General features: G+C 39.3%; 1 protein-coding gene across 1 annotated transcript in view; it reads right to left on the reverse strand.

Annotated features, from left to right (window-relative positions):
- Positions 1–19,727, reverse strand: part of KYNU (kynureninase) — a 55,195-nt gene that overhangs the window by 16,077 nt on the left and 19,391 nt on the right. Inside the window, exons 5-9 of the mRNA XM_032997456.2 lie at positions 19,369–19,440; positions 17,887–17,961; positions 16,408–16,554; positions 9,357–9,455; positions 8,500–8,573 (exon numbers count right to left, since the gene is read on the reverse strand). Of these exons, the coding sequence (XP_032853347.2) occupies positions 8,500–8,573; positions 9,357–9,455; positions 16,408–16,554; positions 17,887–17,961; positions 19,369–19,440 (467 nt within the window). The remainder of the gene's footprint in view (positions 1–8,499; positions 8,574–9,356; positions 9,456–16,407; positions 16,555–17,886; positions 17,962–19,368; positions 19,441–19,727) is intronic.

Raw genomic sequence — 19,727 nt, forward strand, 5'->3', positions numbered from 1 at the left:
ATGAAAACAGAGAAATGCTGAAAAAGTAGGTTAGGAAAATATTAAAGTTTTGTTCAATAAACTGTACACAGATAAATAAATTAATAAATAATTATTGGCTTTGAGGAGCTGTATTTATGCCACGGGACAGAAATAACCTAAAAGTTTCCCAAAACGGTTCCACCGGTACAATTAGGTCCCTGATTTGATGACACGATGACTGAGAAACTAGGAAATGGAAGTGGAAGAGAGAACGATACAGTGTCCCATCAGCATCTCACTAGAAGCTGCTCTTCAGACACTTGAGTGAGAACTCTATTGCTGTAGCTGTCCTATAGTATCCACACAGTAGAAGGCAGCAAGAGGCAACTGCCACGACATGCTGCTGATGACTTCAACAACAAACGAGCAGTAGTGACTGTGATAGTCAGAATTTACTGTCAATAAAAAACAGCTGTGAAAATAAAGTATTTCACAAATGGGAAGTGAGAGGAAGGATAGTTTAAAGCAAGTGGGCAAGAGGAAACGATATATCATGAAGGTCTCTAAGAAGCTCCTGGCTCACAAATGCATGGAGATGGGCAAGAAGTAAAGGACATCAGACTTGGGCTTGCTTTGTTGGACTTACCAAAAAAGGAGCAGGCATGGGGGCAGAGGAAATTGTCTAGCTTGCCCACAACAATGTTGAAGATAAAATAGATTTGACTAAGGGAGCCCAAAGGAAAATAAAAATACGAAGATGCATGCACTAGTGAGACAATATTCTCTTGTGTGAGCACTGGAGAGATGAAGGTTCAGGCAGGAGAAAGAGGGGGTATGAGGACCAGAAATCCCATGAACAAGTGAAAACAAATAAGCACAAGTGATAAACCAAGCAAAAAAGAAAACCCCGCACACAATCCCCCCAGTGTATACACACAGAATACCAACTTTGCAAGAAATAAAAGAGGCTCATTTCTTTAAGCTGGGTAACAACCTTCCAATTACCTTTAAAAATTCTTATGGTTTCAATGAGGTGCCAGTTGTGATATGAATCACAATATGAGCTGTATGTGTGATCCCAGAGCTGTGGCTGAAGCCAGAGAGGTATTCAGCCAGGACAGGGACATGAATAGCTCTAGAAGACATGCAGTGCAGGACACCCCATCTGAACTGGTAACTGACAATTACAGGAATGTACTCCAGGGGACATAAATGAAAAGAAAAAAAAAAAAATAAAAAAGGTAACTGTATTAATGCCACAAAAGCATAATTGCTATTGCTGGTACTTTCAGCTTAGAGCAATTTCAAGGCATACCATGATCTCAAAGCACATTCGGTAAGGAAAAGTTAGAAACAATTCCCCACTGTGCGCTAATGAACTAATACAAAAGCACGAGCAAGTCTCATTTTTAAAGACCATGCGTAGACTACAGCTTTAATTAAGAATCTTAGAAGGAAAGCTTCATAGCTTCATAGAAAGTACTAAAAGTGGGAATCCGAAGTAAAAAAAGTGAAAAATTATTAAATACTGAAATTGAGTCAACATCTAGTAGGAAATCCCAAATGCAAAATTGCATTAGTTCCAGCACATTTCTGCACAGAGGTAAGTGAGCTTTTAGTGGAAACAGCAGAAGATTTACTTAACTTTTTTTTTTTGGTTGAAAATAAACTTTTTCCTCCCTAAGAGAGAAAGGTTCGGTGAGGTGGATACAGAAACCTACAAATGAAGAGATAAGCATAAGAGGGGAGATAATGTCTCTCTTTGTGACTTATTAAAAAGGCAGGCAAAGAATGTTTTCTTTCCATTTTGCTAGAGGTTGAATGTTGCATCCCTGGAAGTTCATTCATCAGAAAGGAAACTAACTCACTGCCTTCTCTTATTGGCAAAAATCAAGACAGCAAAGTGCTTTCAAAACTACCTGCCTCAAAGTGGAGAACTGAGGCACAAAGAGCAGGCAGTGAACAACCCACGTCCTTTGAAGTGTGGAAAAAGAAATCACAGCAACCATGCAGACTCCAAGGAGAGCCCCAGGATCTCTTCCTCGTTAGTTAACAGGGATGCAAGAGTTGCCCCCAGGCTACATTCACCTTTCCATCAGGCTAAGCCTGTTGGGTTCCTTTCATGTGTTCAGGCAGTTGTATCTTACACCATTTGATAAGAAAAGCTAGAGGTAGCAGATGGGAAACTGCATCCACAAGGAACGTGGCCACCTCCCTCTCATTTCCAAGGCTGGGAGTGGAAAAAGTCCATGGCAGAGCAGATTAAGCAGTGTATGTCCCATCAGCATGGTCCAGGAGAGATGTATGAGAAATTTGAACCTTCTCAGATCTAACATGCAAACTCACTAGCTTAGTGAATGATTACTGAAGAATGAATACCATTAAAGACCTATTCCAAGAATTTGACCAGCCTCAGCCTTAAAATAAAAATTATTTTTAAAAAGGCTGTGAGATGCATCACGCTTTAAATGACATTTCTTCATATTGCTGGTGGAGTTTTGGACAAAAGAAAGCACAAGTTGTCAGGCAAAGATTTAACTATACATAAAGTCTGCAAATCTGCCCCCCAAAAAACTGCAGCCAAACACACCTATGCTGTAAACAGTTTTTTGGAGAAGATATGACTCAGAAGCTGTGTTCTTTTGTTTACTTGTTTATCTCCACTTTTCCCAGCATTTTGATGCCTTGATAACAGGCATGAAAAGCAGGAATCCGTCCAGCACCATGCTTTTTAAAAACAGTGCTTTATGCATTTGAGAAATTTTACAGGCACCAAGTCTCTCTTTTGCTCCATTTTAAGGTTTAAGTTTTCAGAATGAAGAGTGCCTATATAGTATGGACATACACAGCATGAATGAAAACAGCGTGATACTTTCACATTCATTCTAACTACCCTATAGGTGACACAGGCTTGAGATACAGCACATTTACTCATACATAATCCCATGAGTTTACAAGGAGGCATACAGCTCCTCTTTCAAACACCCTAAAACCCAACCAGAGCAAAGATGACAAAACAAAGCGGAAGACCTTCAGGGGAGAAAGAATGAGAGGATTATTTATAATGAGCAAAAAAAGCAAGATTGCTTGAAGATACAGCTTAATTACAAGGGAGGATTTGAAGGAACATAGAGAGAAAATGCTTGACAGAGAACAAGGAGACAATCATGGGAGTCACATAAAAGAATGTACAGAGCTGAGGAAATGAGAATGGGAATAGATTATGTGAGTGCACATTAACCTCTCTCTTTTTTCTCCCGGAGACTCGCTCCAAAGTTAAAAAATGCTCTTGGATATTTGCCATTCAGTTGGTGAATCTGAGAACACACCCCTGCAGGCCCATCATGGGTCTAGATTGGCCTAATAAATCACTTGTCCCAAGACAATGCAATTAAGCCTAATTAGCCGATGCCTTTATTCCTAAACAGTCTCTTCCCAAGGGACATTTTAACTTTTGGTTTCTAAATTAGCTCAAGGAGCTAAATTGCTCTCATCTCCTTGGCAAAGGAACAGTTCATTTCTACCTTCGTACAGGATGCTTTATGTGCTCTGGGGACATGTGTTGCGCTCCACGAATAGTTTATCCATACATAATCCTTTCAATCATAGTCCACAGTTTGAGTCCACTAGGACCAGGGACAAACCCTTCTGGAAACAGCAGCGTGTGCACTTCCACCTGTGACCACTGCCTTTCCACCTTGCCGTGTTCAGCACAGCTCCCTGGAAGTCTCTATGTTGCTTCCCCAAATCCTCCCCTTGTCCAGGCCAGGGTGCTCTGTTCTGCTAAAACCTTCAGTAGTGCTGAGCTACTCAGAGCTGATAGACTCCAAGGGTCAGTGAGAATTGGATCATCTTTGTCTATTATTCCTAGAAGCATTTTAAGTAAGATCAGCTTTTGTTCTTTCCAATACAGTAGACATAAACCTTCCCAACCTTTTTGTGACTGTCCTTTGCTCCCAACTCACATTGCTCCAAAGCTCCATTATTTTCAGCAGTTTCACAGACAATTCAGCTATTTAGTTTGGGGATTATGCGGCTCTAATTCAAAAAGGAATGATGTGGTATCTCCTCAAAATCAAGAAAATAACTAAAGAAAAACTTAGCTGGAGCTACCAGCCTTGGAAGGGGTTGAGCAACCTCTTGCAAAAAAAGGTTACTGGGAAGAGAGGGTCTGCACTGGAATAAGTTAGGGACCCAGAGCACCTAGGAAAAATTGAAAGGGGGGAGATGTATGGAGCTGGAATAGGATATTTTAGTTCATCTCATATCAGGGTAAAAGTTCACACAACAAAAAAGATGTGCAGGTATCTATAAAGAAGTAGCAGGAAGCCATTTGTGCCCTGGAATTTTCACTGGAATCAAGATGCCAAAAAGCAAAGCGATCTAAGAGAAAGGGTTGATATCTCACACTTCTGTCTATGAATAAATTGTCTGAAGATACCTTGTGTTTCTCAAAGCTACTGTGAAATAGTTACCTTTTTGTTTCTTGTTCTTTGATACTTTTTTTTTTTTTTTATCCTATAGTAAAAACCAACACGCTCTTTGGACATCAGCTGCTTTCTGCACATACAGCATTTCTTCACATCAAACTTTTTATTTTTAAACTCTACCTGCTGCTAGTCTGTGCTAAAGTTAAGTCTTGATAAATCCTTTCATTTTAAACACTAGACTGTGTACATTTTTCATTTAATCCTCTGCCAAGGCTTATCTATTATTCTCCTGGCTGCTTTACATACATTTATTTCTCTTTCATCTTTTTAAATTGTGCCTTACTTTTTCTTACAGGGATTTGACTAAATCAGGTTTTTTTTATTTTTTTTTTTTATTTCTATCTCAGGACTCTGTGAGTTTGTCCCCTCCTGTTCCTCATGCCAGCTGACAGCAGAGCTGAACTCACTGCACATTTACAACTGCAGATATTCTGCTGTGAATGCCTGACTTCTGTACCTTCTATCCCGTGTGCTCAAACACATTCACAATTCTGCAGAGCTAACTTGCTTGGTAGATTTTAGTTGTCCTTTTTGTAAATGGAGAAATTGTGAAACAGGGGAAAGAAAAAAAAAAAAAAAAAAAAAAACACACACCACTTTTCTGGAGGCCAAAAAGCTAGCCAAGCAAAATTTCAGTATTGGTAGGTCACCCTAGTGCTCTCTGTGTCTTGGAAACCTCTGCTCTGCAACATAACTGCATTTATGCGGAAACCTGGTGGCGCAGGATCAGCCTGCATTGACCAAATGGTTTCAGTAGTGTTTCATAGCTCTGCTCTGGTCAGGTGTTTTTTTTTTTTTTTTTATTTGAAACCTTCCCATAGAGAAATCACTCTAGCATAATTAGCCAAGAATATATTGCATTGTGATATATAGAGTAGGTATTAAAAAAGCTATTTGAGTATTAAAAGACTTCAAAGGAGGTGAGATCATGAGAGAATAGGGATATATTGGACACATATATGTCAGATTGATTGAGTTTTACTGCTCTAGGAAGAAAGATAGAGAACTAGCAAAGGACTACCCCAACATACTGGGTACAGATGTTAATTAGGATGGTTACAACATGTAACTTTTAGACCCATGGCCCTTGCAGTGAATTAGAGAAGTATCCCTAGCTAAGCCAGGGAGTGCAGGATGGTGTCTGCAGTGACACAAAACAAGAAGGGGACATACAAGTCTGTATTGTCTGAAGCCCCCATCTGCCAGCCATCAGACCTAAGGATCAAACCTTGCTCTTAGGCATAAATCCTTTGCCAAGTTAGTGAATTACCAACTGTTAAAACTCTTGTGGGAAGCTTGTACATCCATAAGGAGGAAGAGTGGGATTGGTATTGTCTTTTGCCTGCTGGGATGTGCCATGGTATTGCTGAATAACACTGGTTTGGGGTTGCATAGGTTTTGTAGTTAGGCTGACAACCTCAGTCTGCAGACTCAAAGCGGAAAGCAGTTTCGCTATGGCTCTAGCTGCTGGTGGTAAGGTTAAATAAATCGATAACTCTCGAGTTGCATTTTAAAAGAAAATAAGTGTTTTTCTGTCCAGGGAGCAGGCTCTGGATGGAGCAGCACCTGTGGGGAGCAGCAGGAAGGCAACCCAGTTTCTGAAATGGGACATAGCTACAATACGAGCACCTATTTGCTTACACTGCTCTTATTAGCAAGACTTTGGGCATTGACAAAAGCATACTCATGATATTAAGAGATGCTAAAACAAAACACCCATATGCCTTTGGTGATGGGCAGTCACTAGGCTTGGTTCAAAATTAAAATTTTAGATTGAGCTCTTTAACTTTTTAAAAGTATCCAAGTCCTTTTTGCTCCAGTATCAGTCAGTAACAAGCACTTGGCAAACATTCTTAGTATGCCGCTCTGAATTATGGTCAGAACATACATTTTCATATTAAAAGTACAATACATTATTTCAATATAAAAATAACTACCTAGTCAATAGCCTGTGGAAAATATGAAGGATGAGACAAATTAAAGAAATCTATATAGGTTGGTAAAGTGACTTACAAAATATTGGCCATGAGTTTAAAACAATATTTCAGACAGTTTAAATGGCAAAAGGATATCAGCTGGATTGGAATTTAATTACCTGCTTATGTATGGGCTGAAATGCAAAGAAACAAGTGTTTGGTGTTTCTGTTTTTGAATGAAGTTGTCTGGCCACTGGGTGTCATCCTTGATTCAGATGACAACCAAAGACTTTTTAAATACAACATAAAACCTGCAACTTCCAGAGCAGTTAAATTCCACTCTATTTGATTGTACAACATACAGCAAATTGCTCTGCATTTAAATCAGCTATAAAATTGAATACTTTGACATAGACAAATTCTCCTTTGTCTCACTGCCTTATTTGGAGACCTGAAATGGCTGGTTGATGCAGAAAAGAAAGAAAAGTAATACAACTGGGGCATATTAACCACAAACAATTTGATGAGTGATTATCAAACCTCAGGAAATATGAAATAACTATGATAAAATAATGCAAAGGGTGTAAGCAGAAAGTTTGAAATTATATCCTTAATTGGGCCCAGGCTGAAAAAACCTATTTTGTATAGGCAATTGTATTTAAGATATTCAATATCCAAATTCAGTACACAAGTTAATGACTATGTATGAAGAAGCTGGTTCAGGAAAAACTAATTTCGGCTCTTACCGACAACACCAAGCTAGTACCTTTACAAAAGTTTCAAATTTTCATCAAGGAGGAAAAAAAGATTCAAAGTCCTGGAGATTTTATGCATTCCTCTTATTGCTATTCTGTGATTTCTAGCTGGCCCACTTTTTTCCACTGCTCAGGATCTTCCCAGCTCCTGACAACCAGGATCCAGAAGTGTGGCCATGGGAACAATGCCTTCACCTGGCTAACAGGGAACCAGAAAAAAAAAAAAAAAAAAAAAAAAACAAAACAAAACTTTCCAGAAAAAATATCCAGATATTTAGAATATTTTGCCACTGCTCACTTGTGAGGATCAAATCAACTCCCAACATGTCATATGTCATTCTAATGAGTTTCCAGTTGTGGGTCACTGAGAAGAACTTATCAGGGTTATTTTGTTATCTCCTAGGAGTCTAGACAGTCTGAAACAAGCACATAGTGCAGCAAAGCTGCTTATGATAATATTATTTCTCTCTGAAACCTGATTTAGTTTGCTTTCTTCGAGATAAAATAAAAGTGCCAGCAATCTCTCTAAGTATTGTAGCCAGAAAGAAATGTTTACATTTGTTGGGGCATTAAAATTATTAATCCTACTGCTCTTAATATACACAGAGTCATATAATGTTTTAAGTAACAGGTTTGGGTTTATTTTGTTGGTTTGTGGTTTGTTTTGTGTTTGTTTGTTTGTTTGTTTGTTTTTTTAATTCAGCTAACCTCAGTTGACAGTGCAACTTTTCATAGATTATACAGTCTTTGAGAACACAGATCTCCATATAATGCTTCCTAGCTTTACTGGTAGATATAATTTTAATGAAAACATGCCAGTATTAAAGAGCTATTAGATACAGAGTTGAAATTGTCTTTGATTTTGTTCACCAACCAATGATATCAAAAAATCCATTTTTAAAGGAAGATGGTAAATATTCTCTTTACATTAAACAGTCTCATAGGCATGATTTAGGTTACTTATTTTTAGTATCATAAGCGTTTTCTTTTATGATTATATTTAGTTTAGAACTGATAGAAAATTTCAAGGAGAAAATGTATTTAAGATGTGAGCATGTACATTTACAATTTCAGAATTTACTAAAATGACCATAAAATAACCCATCTGAGGCATCAAAGTCAGATAACCAAATTATCTAAAGTTGTAATACCCTTTTCACTAGTGCAATAAGTCAGTAACAAATATTATCCCAATGAGGTTTTTTTTGAAGCAGGGAATTTCTTCTGCATCTTTACATATATACATAGACACATATGTCTGTAGTCTATGACTAGGAACCTATACACTTTCTCATTTTCAGATGACAAGACAAAGGGAAGGTATTTTCCCATTTAAACTTCACAGCACCTTTTATTTGGGTATAGAAATATACTTACGCTGGTTTAATACTCTGCGAGTGCTTCTCGTGAATGTAGGCACCAGCAAGGCCTCCTGCTCCAGAATTTAAATACTGCAAAGAATAAATCAACATGTACATATCATGCTCATTATCTGTAAAGTATAGCTTTCCTTCCCTCACTCCACTCTATAAAACAGACCAATTTTAACATTTCTAGTGGTTTCTAACTGGAGATCTTAGCATTTGTCTCAAAGTGCTGATATAGGTAAAAGTAGATATATTTTTTCAGATTAGTTCTAAAAATATCATTATTGGCTTATATATGATATTTGAAGTTTAACAGACAAAAGGCTAGAAAAATTGAAATATGTCTGAAACAGTTCCATGTTATAATACATACAGCAAAGTCAAATATTTCATCTGACTATATCTGTCAATTCTTAATCTCAAGAGAAGTCAAACGAACTAAAGACACCTTGTTCTGTGATCTGAAATTATTTAAGTTTAGGCAAGAATATTCTCTTCTTTAGGGACCACTTAAGAAAATCCTATAACTGCAAGACCTTCTCAGTGTGGGAAATAAGAGAAGAGCCTCTGATACTGTAAACACAAAGCAGAGTGCACTTCAGAGCAGACATTTAACCACCACTAGCATCCATCTCACATCCACAAGACCTTGCAGGCCATTGCCACTATTATCTTTTGGAACCTCTTGTAACAAAGCCACCATTAAAGTCGGTGTCTATCTCCTCGCTGTGTCTGGGTGTCTGGTTCAAAGATTCAGCCAATCCTGATCAACAGTTCATGTGCAGTTCTTATTCAACTGACCTGTTTGCTGACCCATCATATAAGTGACATTATGGAAAACAGTCTCAAACAATGAATTTATTTTACCTTGTAGGAGCACCAGCAGGCAAAATCTACTCCCCATTCATGCAACTGAAGCTCTACATTCCCAACAGCATGAGCCAGGTCAAATCCAACAAAGCAACCCTGCAGGAAAGAGATAATTAATATAATATTTACCAAGATAATCATCACTATGAAATTATTTTGAAATAACATCTTTAAAGCTTTACTTGCTATGTAGGCATATGATCAAGTCCCATCTGTTTTCAGTTATTACTAGAAACAAGTTTTCTATACCCTAGATACATCTAGAAATCATTAATTGCTTTGTGGGCTTGTCTTCAAGGACACTTGAATATGATTTAGATGCCTAAGTTTTTTCTCATGCAGTAAAGTGGAATCACTCGAAATAAATATTCAGAACGAATGCATAATTTCAAACTGTTGTGTGGCATGACAAGCTCTAGACAGAGGCAAAACAGTAATGTACCTGATGCCAGTCACTCATGAACAATTATGTTCTGCTATATACTTAAGGTCTCCCTGATATTTAAGCTATGAGGATCTTGCTCTTTGGAAATCCAAAGAGGTGAGATAGTAGCCTATGCAACACGTGGATGTTTAAGACCTTTTGTGCTTGTCACTGAAAAGTCAGAAAAGCATTCTGTCATTTCTCAGTGAAAAGTGTTGTATTTGTCATAACCACAATTTGCATGGGGCACTGGGGAGAAAAAAAAAAAAAAACAAAAAACAAACAAACCAAAACCAAAAAAACAGCACATAAGGACCACCAATATATAGATCAAAAAGTAGCAGTTTTACACACAAAATAACCACTGGATGGCAGCATTTTTAAACTAAAAAGTTCTTCCAAACTTTGGTATTTATTTAAGCGCAGAGAAATAAAAGTGCCTTTTGTGCCTGGACTACAAATTAAATGCTATTTTGCATTTTGCTTTTAAAACACAAACAGCCGGTTTGCAAGCAGCATGGTAGGAATAAGTGTGAGAGCACAGGCTTCAGAAAAATCAACAGCCAATAATAAAAGAAAGGATTTCTTTTAAGAATCTCTTGCTGTTTCTTGCATGAAGGGAGCTTTAGCTAAATTATTTAAACAGTACTTTGGTATATTTAATCTTCTGTATAAACTAGATAACAATTTGAACAAAGCAGCATTTTAAGATGTGACACACTAATTTTAATGGAGGCATTGGTGAAGTTAACAGTCTGAGAAGTCACTTTAAAATGATGGGAAGAAAACTCACTGACATAGCATTTGCATGATCTAAACATTGGAATCAAAGTTCCCATAAATAGGCTAAGCCTTCATACCCTTGGTGGCTTGTCTTCACAGAGACACACAGAAGTGAGTTAAGACAGATCATCTGAAATGGTGAAGCTAATGTAGAGAAGCTGAAGCACACTGAATGCCTGTGGGAATGCTCTCATTCAGAGATAAAATGGCCTTGTTTCTGAGAAATAAGCCACAGAAAACTAAAGCCAATCTGCTGGTGAACATGAAGGTTTTCATAGGGTTTTAAGGCATTATCTTCAAAACTTCAGTTGACTGGATTCTAACATTTTCTGGTATCCCTTCATACATACATCCCACAAAAACTTTTTTGAACAACTCCTATGACAGATTCGTTGGTTGCAATGGAAACCAGGAAAAACACAATGTGCTTAGAGTCTTTCAGAACGTATGTGTTAGGTAATACATTAACAAACAAACAAACAAACAAACGGTAGATATTTATAAAAAAAAAAAAGCCTGTAAGAAATTTAATTCTATGGTAAGTCTTGTGTTAAAATTAATTGTCCTTTCTCTGTCAATAAGCAATAAACTCTATTAAAAAAAAGTATGTTCAAGCACAACACGACAAATTAGAAAAATACAGTAGATGGGAGGTAGAACAAGACTCGTTAGCATGGATGCTATCACAGTCACGGCAGTATAACAAGCCTCCATAGCCATATCTATACCTGCAACCTCAACACACACAAACTTTCTTGGGTACTGACACTGGCTGGAATGGATCAGCTCACACCCTCAAACAAGACAGCCACTGGCATACCACCCATGGTTCATCTTCTTGAACTGCTTTCACTGCTCCCCAACACTTTGAAATTGGTTGGTAAAACCTACTGGGCACTATTTAACTTACTAATGAGGCACAGCCTGAAAATCTGGGTTCAGTGCTGGCAGGTTTCCTGCATCGTCTCAGAAACACCCACTCGTACCATTTTGTTCAAGTCGTCATCTGCAAGATGGGAGGTGCTGGTTTGCTTTCCCGGGGAGGCGTCTGGCACTCGAGTCGCACAAACAGCAAATGTTTAGCCACACAGATTGCATGGAAAAAGTAAAACAAACTGAAACAGCTCTCCCTGCACAAGCCACGCAGAACAAGGACTGCGTGGGAACATCGTTTCCCCAGGCTAGGGGAAAAAGAGAGCTCTCCATCTGCTCTGGGCAAAGAAGAGGACATGTACTCTCCCCTGCCTCTTCCGTTTTATTCTAACATCTAAAAGTCATTTCTGCAAAGTGTCTGGGTAGCTGCTGATAACCAGCAGGTAACAACTCAGCATGGACAATGACATTTGGAGAGAGGAAGAGAAATGACAGCTTCACACCAGCAAAGCTGGGACATTTAGAAAGAGAGACAGGAAAAGAAATGAAGATGAAGGATCTTAAAGCTCTTCCTACCGAGACTCAAGAGATTAAAATACTTTACATACAGTACAGAGTCAGAAGAAAGTACAATATAACTTATGAAATTAAAATTGTGTTTGAAAGCTAGAGTCTCCTAGAAGTCAGCCATTTCTTCACTTGAAGAATAAAATGACTCAACTCCCTCCGTCCTCTAGAGCAAGCTCAGAAGTATGAAACAAGGAAAACTGTTACATCCTCTTCAGCCTGCTGATGAGTCTCTTGCACAATACGTAGTAATTTTGATTTATCTCAGAGACCTAAGATGGAAAAATAGCCTGAGGTAATTTTTCAAGCTTAATTTAGTTCATTTAATATTTAATGACTTAATGAAGCTGTCTATGTGCAGAGCTTTCACTCTGGGAGGAATCTTAACGTACATAGAGAACTTAGGAAATTGGCTTAAAAAATGTAAAAGGGAATCAGTAATTTAATTCATAAATGATTGACCTCAAGAATCCTAGGACATTTTCCAGACCTCCTGAGCTTGCAGCTCAAATCTCTAGCCAAGCTCTGATAGGGTACAACACTGCAGGATTTTATTTCAATTGTACATTAAAAGAATTATTACAACCATCTGTGTAGGACTTTTCTCTCTGCTACACCACCTGAAAAGTGATTTTTTTTCCTTCTCCTCTCAAGTGACACTTCCACCTTGTCCCTTCCCTTTCTCTCCTGCTTGTCAGCTCTCTCCAACCTATTTTCTGTTCACGAGCATGAAGTCATTCACCACCCTTCATCACAGTAGAAAGGGACCCTTGCATTTTTAGCTATAAACATGACTTCTCAGGCTTACCCTCTTTTAATATACATTTTAAAGGACTTCCAACCTTTCTGTGATGTCATGTATAAGACAATTGTTCTAACCACTGCTTGTTGCATCAGGTCCAGAAGCTCTTCAAGGAGATATGGATTTTAAACGGACACACCTACTGTCCTGAAAGCTTGTCAGCCTGGGGACAGGGACTGGTTGGATGTCACCAAACAGAAATTAAGCCCATACACATTACATAGATGCTAATGACTCTGGTTCAGCAGTAGTTTTCCTGTTCTCCTCTAACCCAAAGGCAGTTCCCAACATCAGCTCTGACCTGGGAAAGGAGACAAGCCAATTCTTTTGAAGATCCAATATTTTGGACTTCTTGATAGCCAGAAGCCCTGAGACTAAGAGAAGCATCAGGATACGGGACTACCTCTTACCAATATGAAGACAGAAAACTCGTCATGAATTGCTGATCCCATAGCTGTTCAAACAAATATTTGCCATATGTAGATGTTTAAGTGTGGTGTAACAGTATGTTACATAATGGTTTGTAGAAACATATAAACATCACTTAAGCCAGGGGGCAGAAATCATAAGGACATTATGCTGAGCGTATCTGACAGTAGGGAAATAAAAACAGGGCTATCTCATGCTTTTCTAGCCTTATGAGTACTCAAGCAGTTATTCAGGCTGAATTACTTTTTAAACACGCTAATGACATTTTAGGTCATGAATCTACCTGGATCCCAGTCCTACATGCTCTAACCACAGAGAGGCTGACAATTAAATTGTTGGGATTTTTTTTTCCCCTTTTGAAAAAAATCTCTGTAAAATATTCACTTCTACACTATGGCATTTCTAACAAGCATGCAGGTGGACACAGGCTTTTGACGTCTATCTGTGCCTGTTGGAATACTGAGCTGCCATCAGAAATTGTTTTCCTTTTCAGTAACATGATACAGTCTTTGTATAAGTATGTGATGTCTTTGTGTGTATCCATGTGGAAGAACATACCCTCCAGTTAATAATATTATTTGCACTACTTTATAGACATTTTAAGCTGTCTCCACCAAGTCCTGGTTATCTCCTCAGATAATATAAACATCAAATCATTTTTTTGCTCCACATAAGAAAATATCAGTGACTGCTTTTCCCCAGAACACAGATTCTCAGTCACTTTGAGTCAGTTTATAGCTTTCAGGGAAACTGCACCATTTCCACTCATCTAAGCACGTGCCCCACAGTCCAGAGAGCATCTTTAGAGAGGCGGTAAGGTGACAGGCTTTTCCCAGGTTGTTCATATTTACAGTAGAGAATAAAGATTTCTCTCAGACACATCACAGAGCATATTTCAGAAAAGAAGCACTGTGGGCATGGAGGTGCTGGTGGCTGCAGAAAAGCTCTGCAGCCACCAAGAGGGAGACCTAGTAGAGCAGCGGGCCTCATTCTCCTATTAATAACCTATCTTCCCTTTCAAACATTTTAGCATAGCCTTTTGATTATTTGCAGTCAGCAAAGTACTGGAAGACCCTCAAGGAAGGCACCATGAAGGTGTTGCTTTTAGAGCTGCATGAAGCTAATACACAAACCTGTTTCCCCATGCAGCTGACTCCCCCCCCATTTCTTTTTTCCTTGGTTTTATGCATCCGTGTCAGAAGACGGTCTTGTTTTGTACTGTGTTCAGGACCAATTTTATTGCCAGGTGCTGCTCTGTGAGAACATTCCCATTTTATATCCCACGGGCCCTGCACTAGCTCTCACACCTGCTCTGCTCTCCCAGGAGAGACTTTACCATCACTTTCCAGCAGCATAACTTACACCCTGACCTCCAGAAAAATTTCCACTGCCAAACCTACAGCAACAGAAGATGTATAGCCTGTTGTGAGCCAGGAACCTCTCCAGAGAGTTAAAACATCAAATATAAATAGTCAGCTGGTTTGCCAAAACCCAGTGATACTAAATAAGTTTATCCTTGAGTGGTTTAATCTCATATGACTTAAGGTACATACAGTAAAAGATTGCCCCTATGGAAAGTCTAGTGACCTCCTATTGATAAGAAGACTTAATTAAAAACTGTTTTCTCATGAATTCCTAAAGCAATTGAGATGGTTAAAGAAGTTTTACAGCTCGGTCCAGAAAGCACACTGTTTGAAAGCTCTGAAGGCTGAGTCATCACTAAAAAAACAGTTGTCTTGTGATGTTGATGTGTTCCACATTGTTCCTGTCTCCAGAAAACTGATCAGCTGAGTCTGTACACTACTGACTCCTCGGGGAGTTCACCTCCCTACTCACTGGGGGCAAGAACTGCCACAGCATGGCTGAGGGAAGGGAGGAAAATCATTGATGTCTGCCAAAAAGCAAATATCTAACACAAACTAACTTTAAAAGAGAGATTATTGGGCACAGCCTCAGCAAGTTCACCGATGACACCAAGCTGTGTGGTGGGTGACACGCTGGAGGGCAGGGATGGCATCCACAGGGACCTGGGCAGGCTGGAGAGGTAGAACCGGGCAAACCTCATGGAGTTCAACAAGGCCAAGGGCAAGGTCCTGCCCGTGGGTCAGGGCAATCCCCAGCACAAATCCAGGCTGGGCGAGGAGTGGATGGAGAGCAGCCCCAAGGAGAGAGACTTGGGGGTGTCCGTGGGGGGAAAACTGCCTGTGAGCCAGCACCGTGCGCTGGCAGCCCAGAACCCACCCGTGCCCTGGGCTGCAGCCAGAGCAGGGGGGGCAGCAGGGCCAGGGAGGGGATTCTCCCCCTCTGCTCCGCTCTGGGGAGACCCCCCTGCAGTGCTGGGGCCAGCTCGGGGGCCCCCAACAGCAGAAGGACCCGGAGCTGCTCGAGCGGGGCCAGAGGAGGCCACGGAGATGCTGGGGGGGCTGGAGCAGCTCCCCTGGGGGGCCGGGCTGAGAGAGTTGGGGGGGTTCAGCCTGGAGAAGAGAAGGCTCTGGGGAGCCCTTCGAGCGGCCTCCCAGTGCTTAAAGGGGGGGCAGGAGAGGTGGGGGGGGATTCCTTATCGGGGGGGCAGGGATGGGACGAGGGGGGATGGTTTTGCACCGAAAAAGGGCAGATTTAGGTGAGCTCTAAGGCAGAAATCCTTCCCTGTGCGGGGGGTGAGGCGCTGGCCCAGGGTGCCCAGAGCAGCTGTGGGTGCCCCCTCCCTGGAAGGGTTCAAGGCCAGGTTGGACGGGGCTGGGAGCCCCCTGGGCTGGGGGAAGGGGGCCCTGCCCGGGGCAGGGGGGTTGGGACTAGGTGAACTTTAAGGTGTCTTCTAACCCAAACCATTCTATGATTCTGTGATTAGAGCTGTGATTATCTTTTGCTCCTTCTCTACTAAACCTCTTGAAATTCTATCCTTTAAAAAAAGCCCTGTAGAAGTTAATAGTAATGAATTATCTCTCTGTATATTCAAGTCACACCTTCAAGATTGCTCTCACAGGGCTATTTCTTCATGCAGCATATAGCCCCCAAAGGATGTGGACACAGAATGTTTTTGCTTTTTATCAGAGCCCCACAGGTTTCCTTCTGTGCTCTGTTTTGTTCCACAAAAAATAGAAATTAAAAACACTTCACAGGGAATATGATCTAAAATTGGTGTTAAAAGGATGGGACCGGAACAATCCTACCTTTTCTTGGCCAGCCTTTGTTATTCTAGGGATGTCAAACAACTGCCCCGTGTAGTACTGCACCCCACTGAACAGGATGACAGCAATGGAGGCCCCTTCCTTCTCAATTACAGCAAGGATATCTTCAGTTCTCAAGGTCTCCTCCCCCTAAAACAAAGTTAAAACACACATTTTATATAAACTCTGGTAGTAATGAAACTGTCATTTCTTATTTCATAATCTATATTTTACCATGAGCTGTGCTGTTTGCATGAAGAGTTCAAAAGCAAATCCTTAGCATGGTAATTATATACAAAAGGTAGTGCTATGAAATAGCCTTTGAGTAAGTTACCTCACAAAAAAAATCAGCAGCAAGCCTAACTTGAAGGTATTAGCTATTCACAAGTCTATTCACTTCATATTCCAGCATGCTTTATTCCAAAATATTAATTCTTAAATATTTCAGATAGTTTTAATTTGCAGTAAAAAAAATAATCCTGGTGCAAACAGCATATATAATGATTTTTATATGGCATCTGAAATTTGTGGCACCCACAAGACTTGAAAGTTGTCTATCACTTTCACTCTGTACTTTTCTGATAACCTTCGTATCCCACAGGAAGCTATTATAAACCTGCCATATTTATATTTCAAAAACAATAAGTCTCACATCATCAAAAGTACAAAAATCCCCAAACCTGGGGTCATTAAATAGAGGAATTTCAGCCAAAATAAAACCCCTCATTCTTGATTCTTTATAGGAAAATTACTGCCCCATCCTCCTCCCGTCTTCCTAGCAAAGGATCATGTAAAATATAACACCACCTAGGGATCAATTAGGCAGAGAAAACCTAGAATTAAATTAGACTTGTTACTGAAAAGAGCTTGGGCAAGATTGTTGAATTGCAAGTAACTGTTATTATCTCAACAATCTTTGCAAATCTATCAAGCGTTCAGAAGTGGGCTCTTTACTCATAAGATGACTCAGATTTCAGAAGCAAAAGGTCACCATCAGTTTATAGTTAGGTGGCAAAGTTCTCAATACTGCAAAAGTGAAGCAAGGCAGTCTTTCAGATTAATCTGAATTGCATATTACTCAAAGCAGACCTTTCCCTTAGTCTGTGCTGATACAGACTGCCGTTGCTCATGTTATGGCAATCTTTTACCTTAGGACATTAAAAGGACATTGGGGTTTCTCAATTAGGTACTATATTTTGCAGTTCTCTTAGGATGCTGTCATTGCTGTTTTGCAAACAGGAAAAATAAGGAAAATAAGATTTTTTTTGTTCTATAAGGCAAATGCACTAGTTGAACCAGACAATTATAAAATGGGTTCTAATATCAAAAATATATACACAGAAACAGAATACACAATTAATTAATTTTACCTAAAAGTATTAGTAGAAACAGATTATAACTTTTGCAGGCAGACACTAGAATATTTGAGAACATATGAAATACGCTTCTGCCCTTAGCAGAACTGACATATTTCTCACCAACCTTCCGTGGCTGCATCATGAGCATGCATTTCTCCACATCAAGTCCATGAAGTTGAAGTTGGGACTCAACAGCATACTGGAAGAGGTTTCCATGCAGAACACATTATTGCAATTACATGATAAAACCATTAAAAGAAAAAAAAAAAAAAAAAAAAAAGAACACTTCAGAAAGTGGAATCAGATGCCTGCCTTTCACTAAAATTAACACCTGAAAGCCTAATCCAACTCCACTGAAAGCTTTCTAGATTTCCTTTAGTTTGAAAAAGATCAGAATTTAATTCACACCACCAGACAGCAAGGATTAACTCAAAGCCTAAATCCTACAGGATAAGTTCATGGAGCAGAATGAGGATGGAAACGTGGTGGAGGATGTGCTTTACCCAATTCCAGCAAGCAAAGCCTGTGTGGATCACAGCCACAGAAGAGACTGATCATTGCCTCTACAGGGGCCCTGGGTACCCACTTGGCTCAGTAGCACATCCTAAATCCCAGGCTGTCACATATGCACTGCTGTCAACAAAAACGAGGTTTGGCCAGCCTCTATATGCTGTCCCCTGTTATCTCATGTCTTAGATTTCATGCACAGCTGGGAGAAAATGAGAGCTCTCAGGGTATCTTATAAGCCTACCCACTGATTTTATTAATAAATAATGGTTCTGAAGATAGCATAAAAATCATTGAACAATACTATAAAATAGTTTAAAATTACAAGACAGGAATTGAAGTGACAATGGTTGCACAAGTGATTACTGAAGTGCCATAGAAATTTAAGAAGTTGGAGTCCAAACATGTGAGTGTACCTGTAACAAACGTGGGATAAGTATGAACATTATTTAGAATAAAGTCAATTTGAAGTTTATATATCTGTGCTGCCATCTTCATTACAAATAAACCTGTTAGTAGCTTGGCTCATTTCTATTGCACCTTAGAGATCGAATTTCTTATCAATTTCCATGAGTTTATGGAGTTGATGATAAAGTAGCAGTGGGCCACAAAACCAAAGATTAATTTGCTCTAAGCTGTGATGCACAGGCTATTGTCTCCTATTTTATAGCAGACAAATTATGTTTGAACTAGTAATCTAAAGTGCTAAGAACAAACATTTCCATCTCTGTCTGGGGATATATAAGTGTTAATGTTGTCAGTTTGTATTGATTTGGTTTCATAAAGTAAAACAGCAACAAGAATTAATAAAACATTTACAACTTCAGTTGATTTAGGCCAGTAGTTTGCTCAATGTCTTTAAAAAGACTAATAAATCAATGTACCCATTCAATCTTTTCCTCTTGTAACATTTTTTATTTGAACAAAAGGAATAAAGCTACAATCTGTAAAATATGCTGAACTCAAAAGCTTCTGACAGATTTTTTTATTGTAATGTTACTTGGACAAGATGAGCTAATAAATATTCAAATCAGGCTACTGATATTCTTTGGAAAAATATGATTAATAATACAAATATGGTGAAATATTAATTTCTTACATGGTCAGAGGGAAATGCTCTGGCTTCTAGAAGAATTTTACAGCGTCTTGGAGTAGGCTTAAAGAAAGATAGCTGTTAAGAAAAAAAAAAAAAAAGATGTTGAAATGTATCTAAATAGAGATGAGAGGTCCCCCCAGCATGTAACTTAATAAAGTCTGTTTTACTTTCATGCTGACTACAGAGAATCCCCCAGAAATTACAAATACTCCTTTGTCTATATAGCATTTATCAAAGTAGGAAAGTGTTACAATACTGTACTTCACATATCCATAACAAAGGCCACACAAATCCAGCAGTGAAAACTAGCACTTACAGGAATTGATGGCAAAGATTTGACTGTGGCCAGGGAAGCTGGGATT

This window comes from Tyto alba, unplaced genomic scaffold, assembly GCF_018691265.1.
Source record: "Tyto alba isolate M040663 unplaced genomic scaffold, T.alba_DEE_v4.0 Super-Scaffold_7, whole genome shotgun sequence".
Lineage (NCBI taxonomy): Eukaryota > Metazoa > Chordata > Aves > Strigiformes > Tytonidae > Tyto > Tyto alba.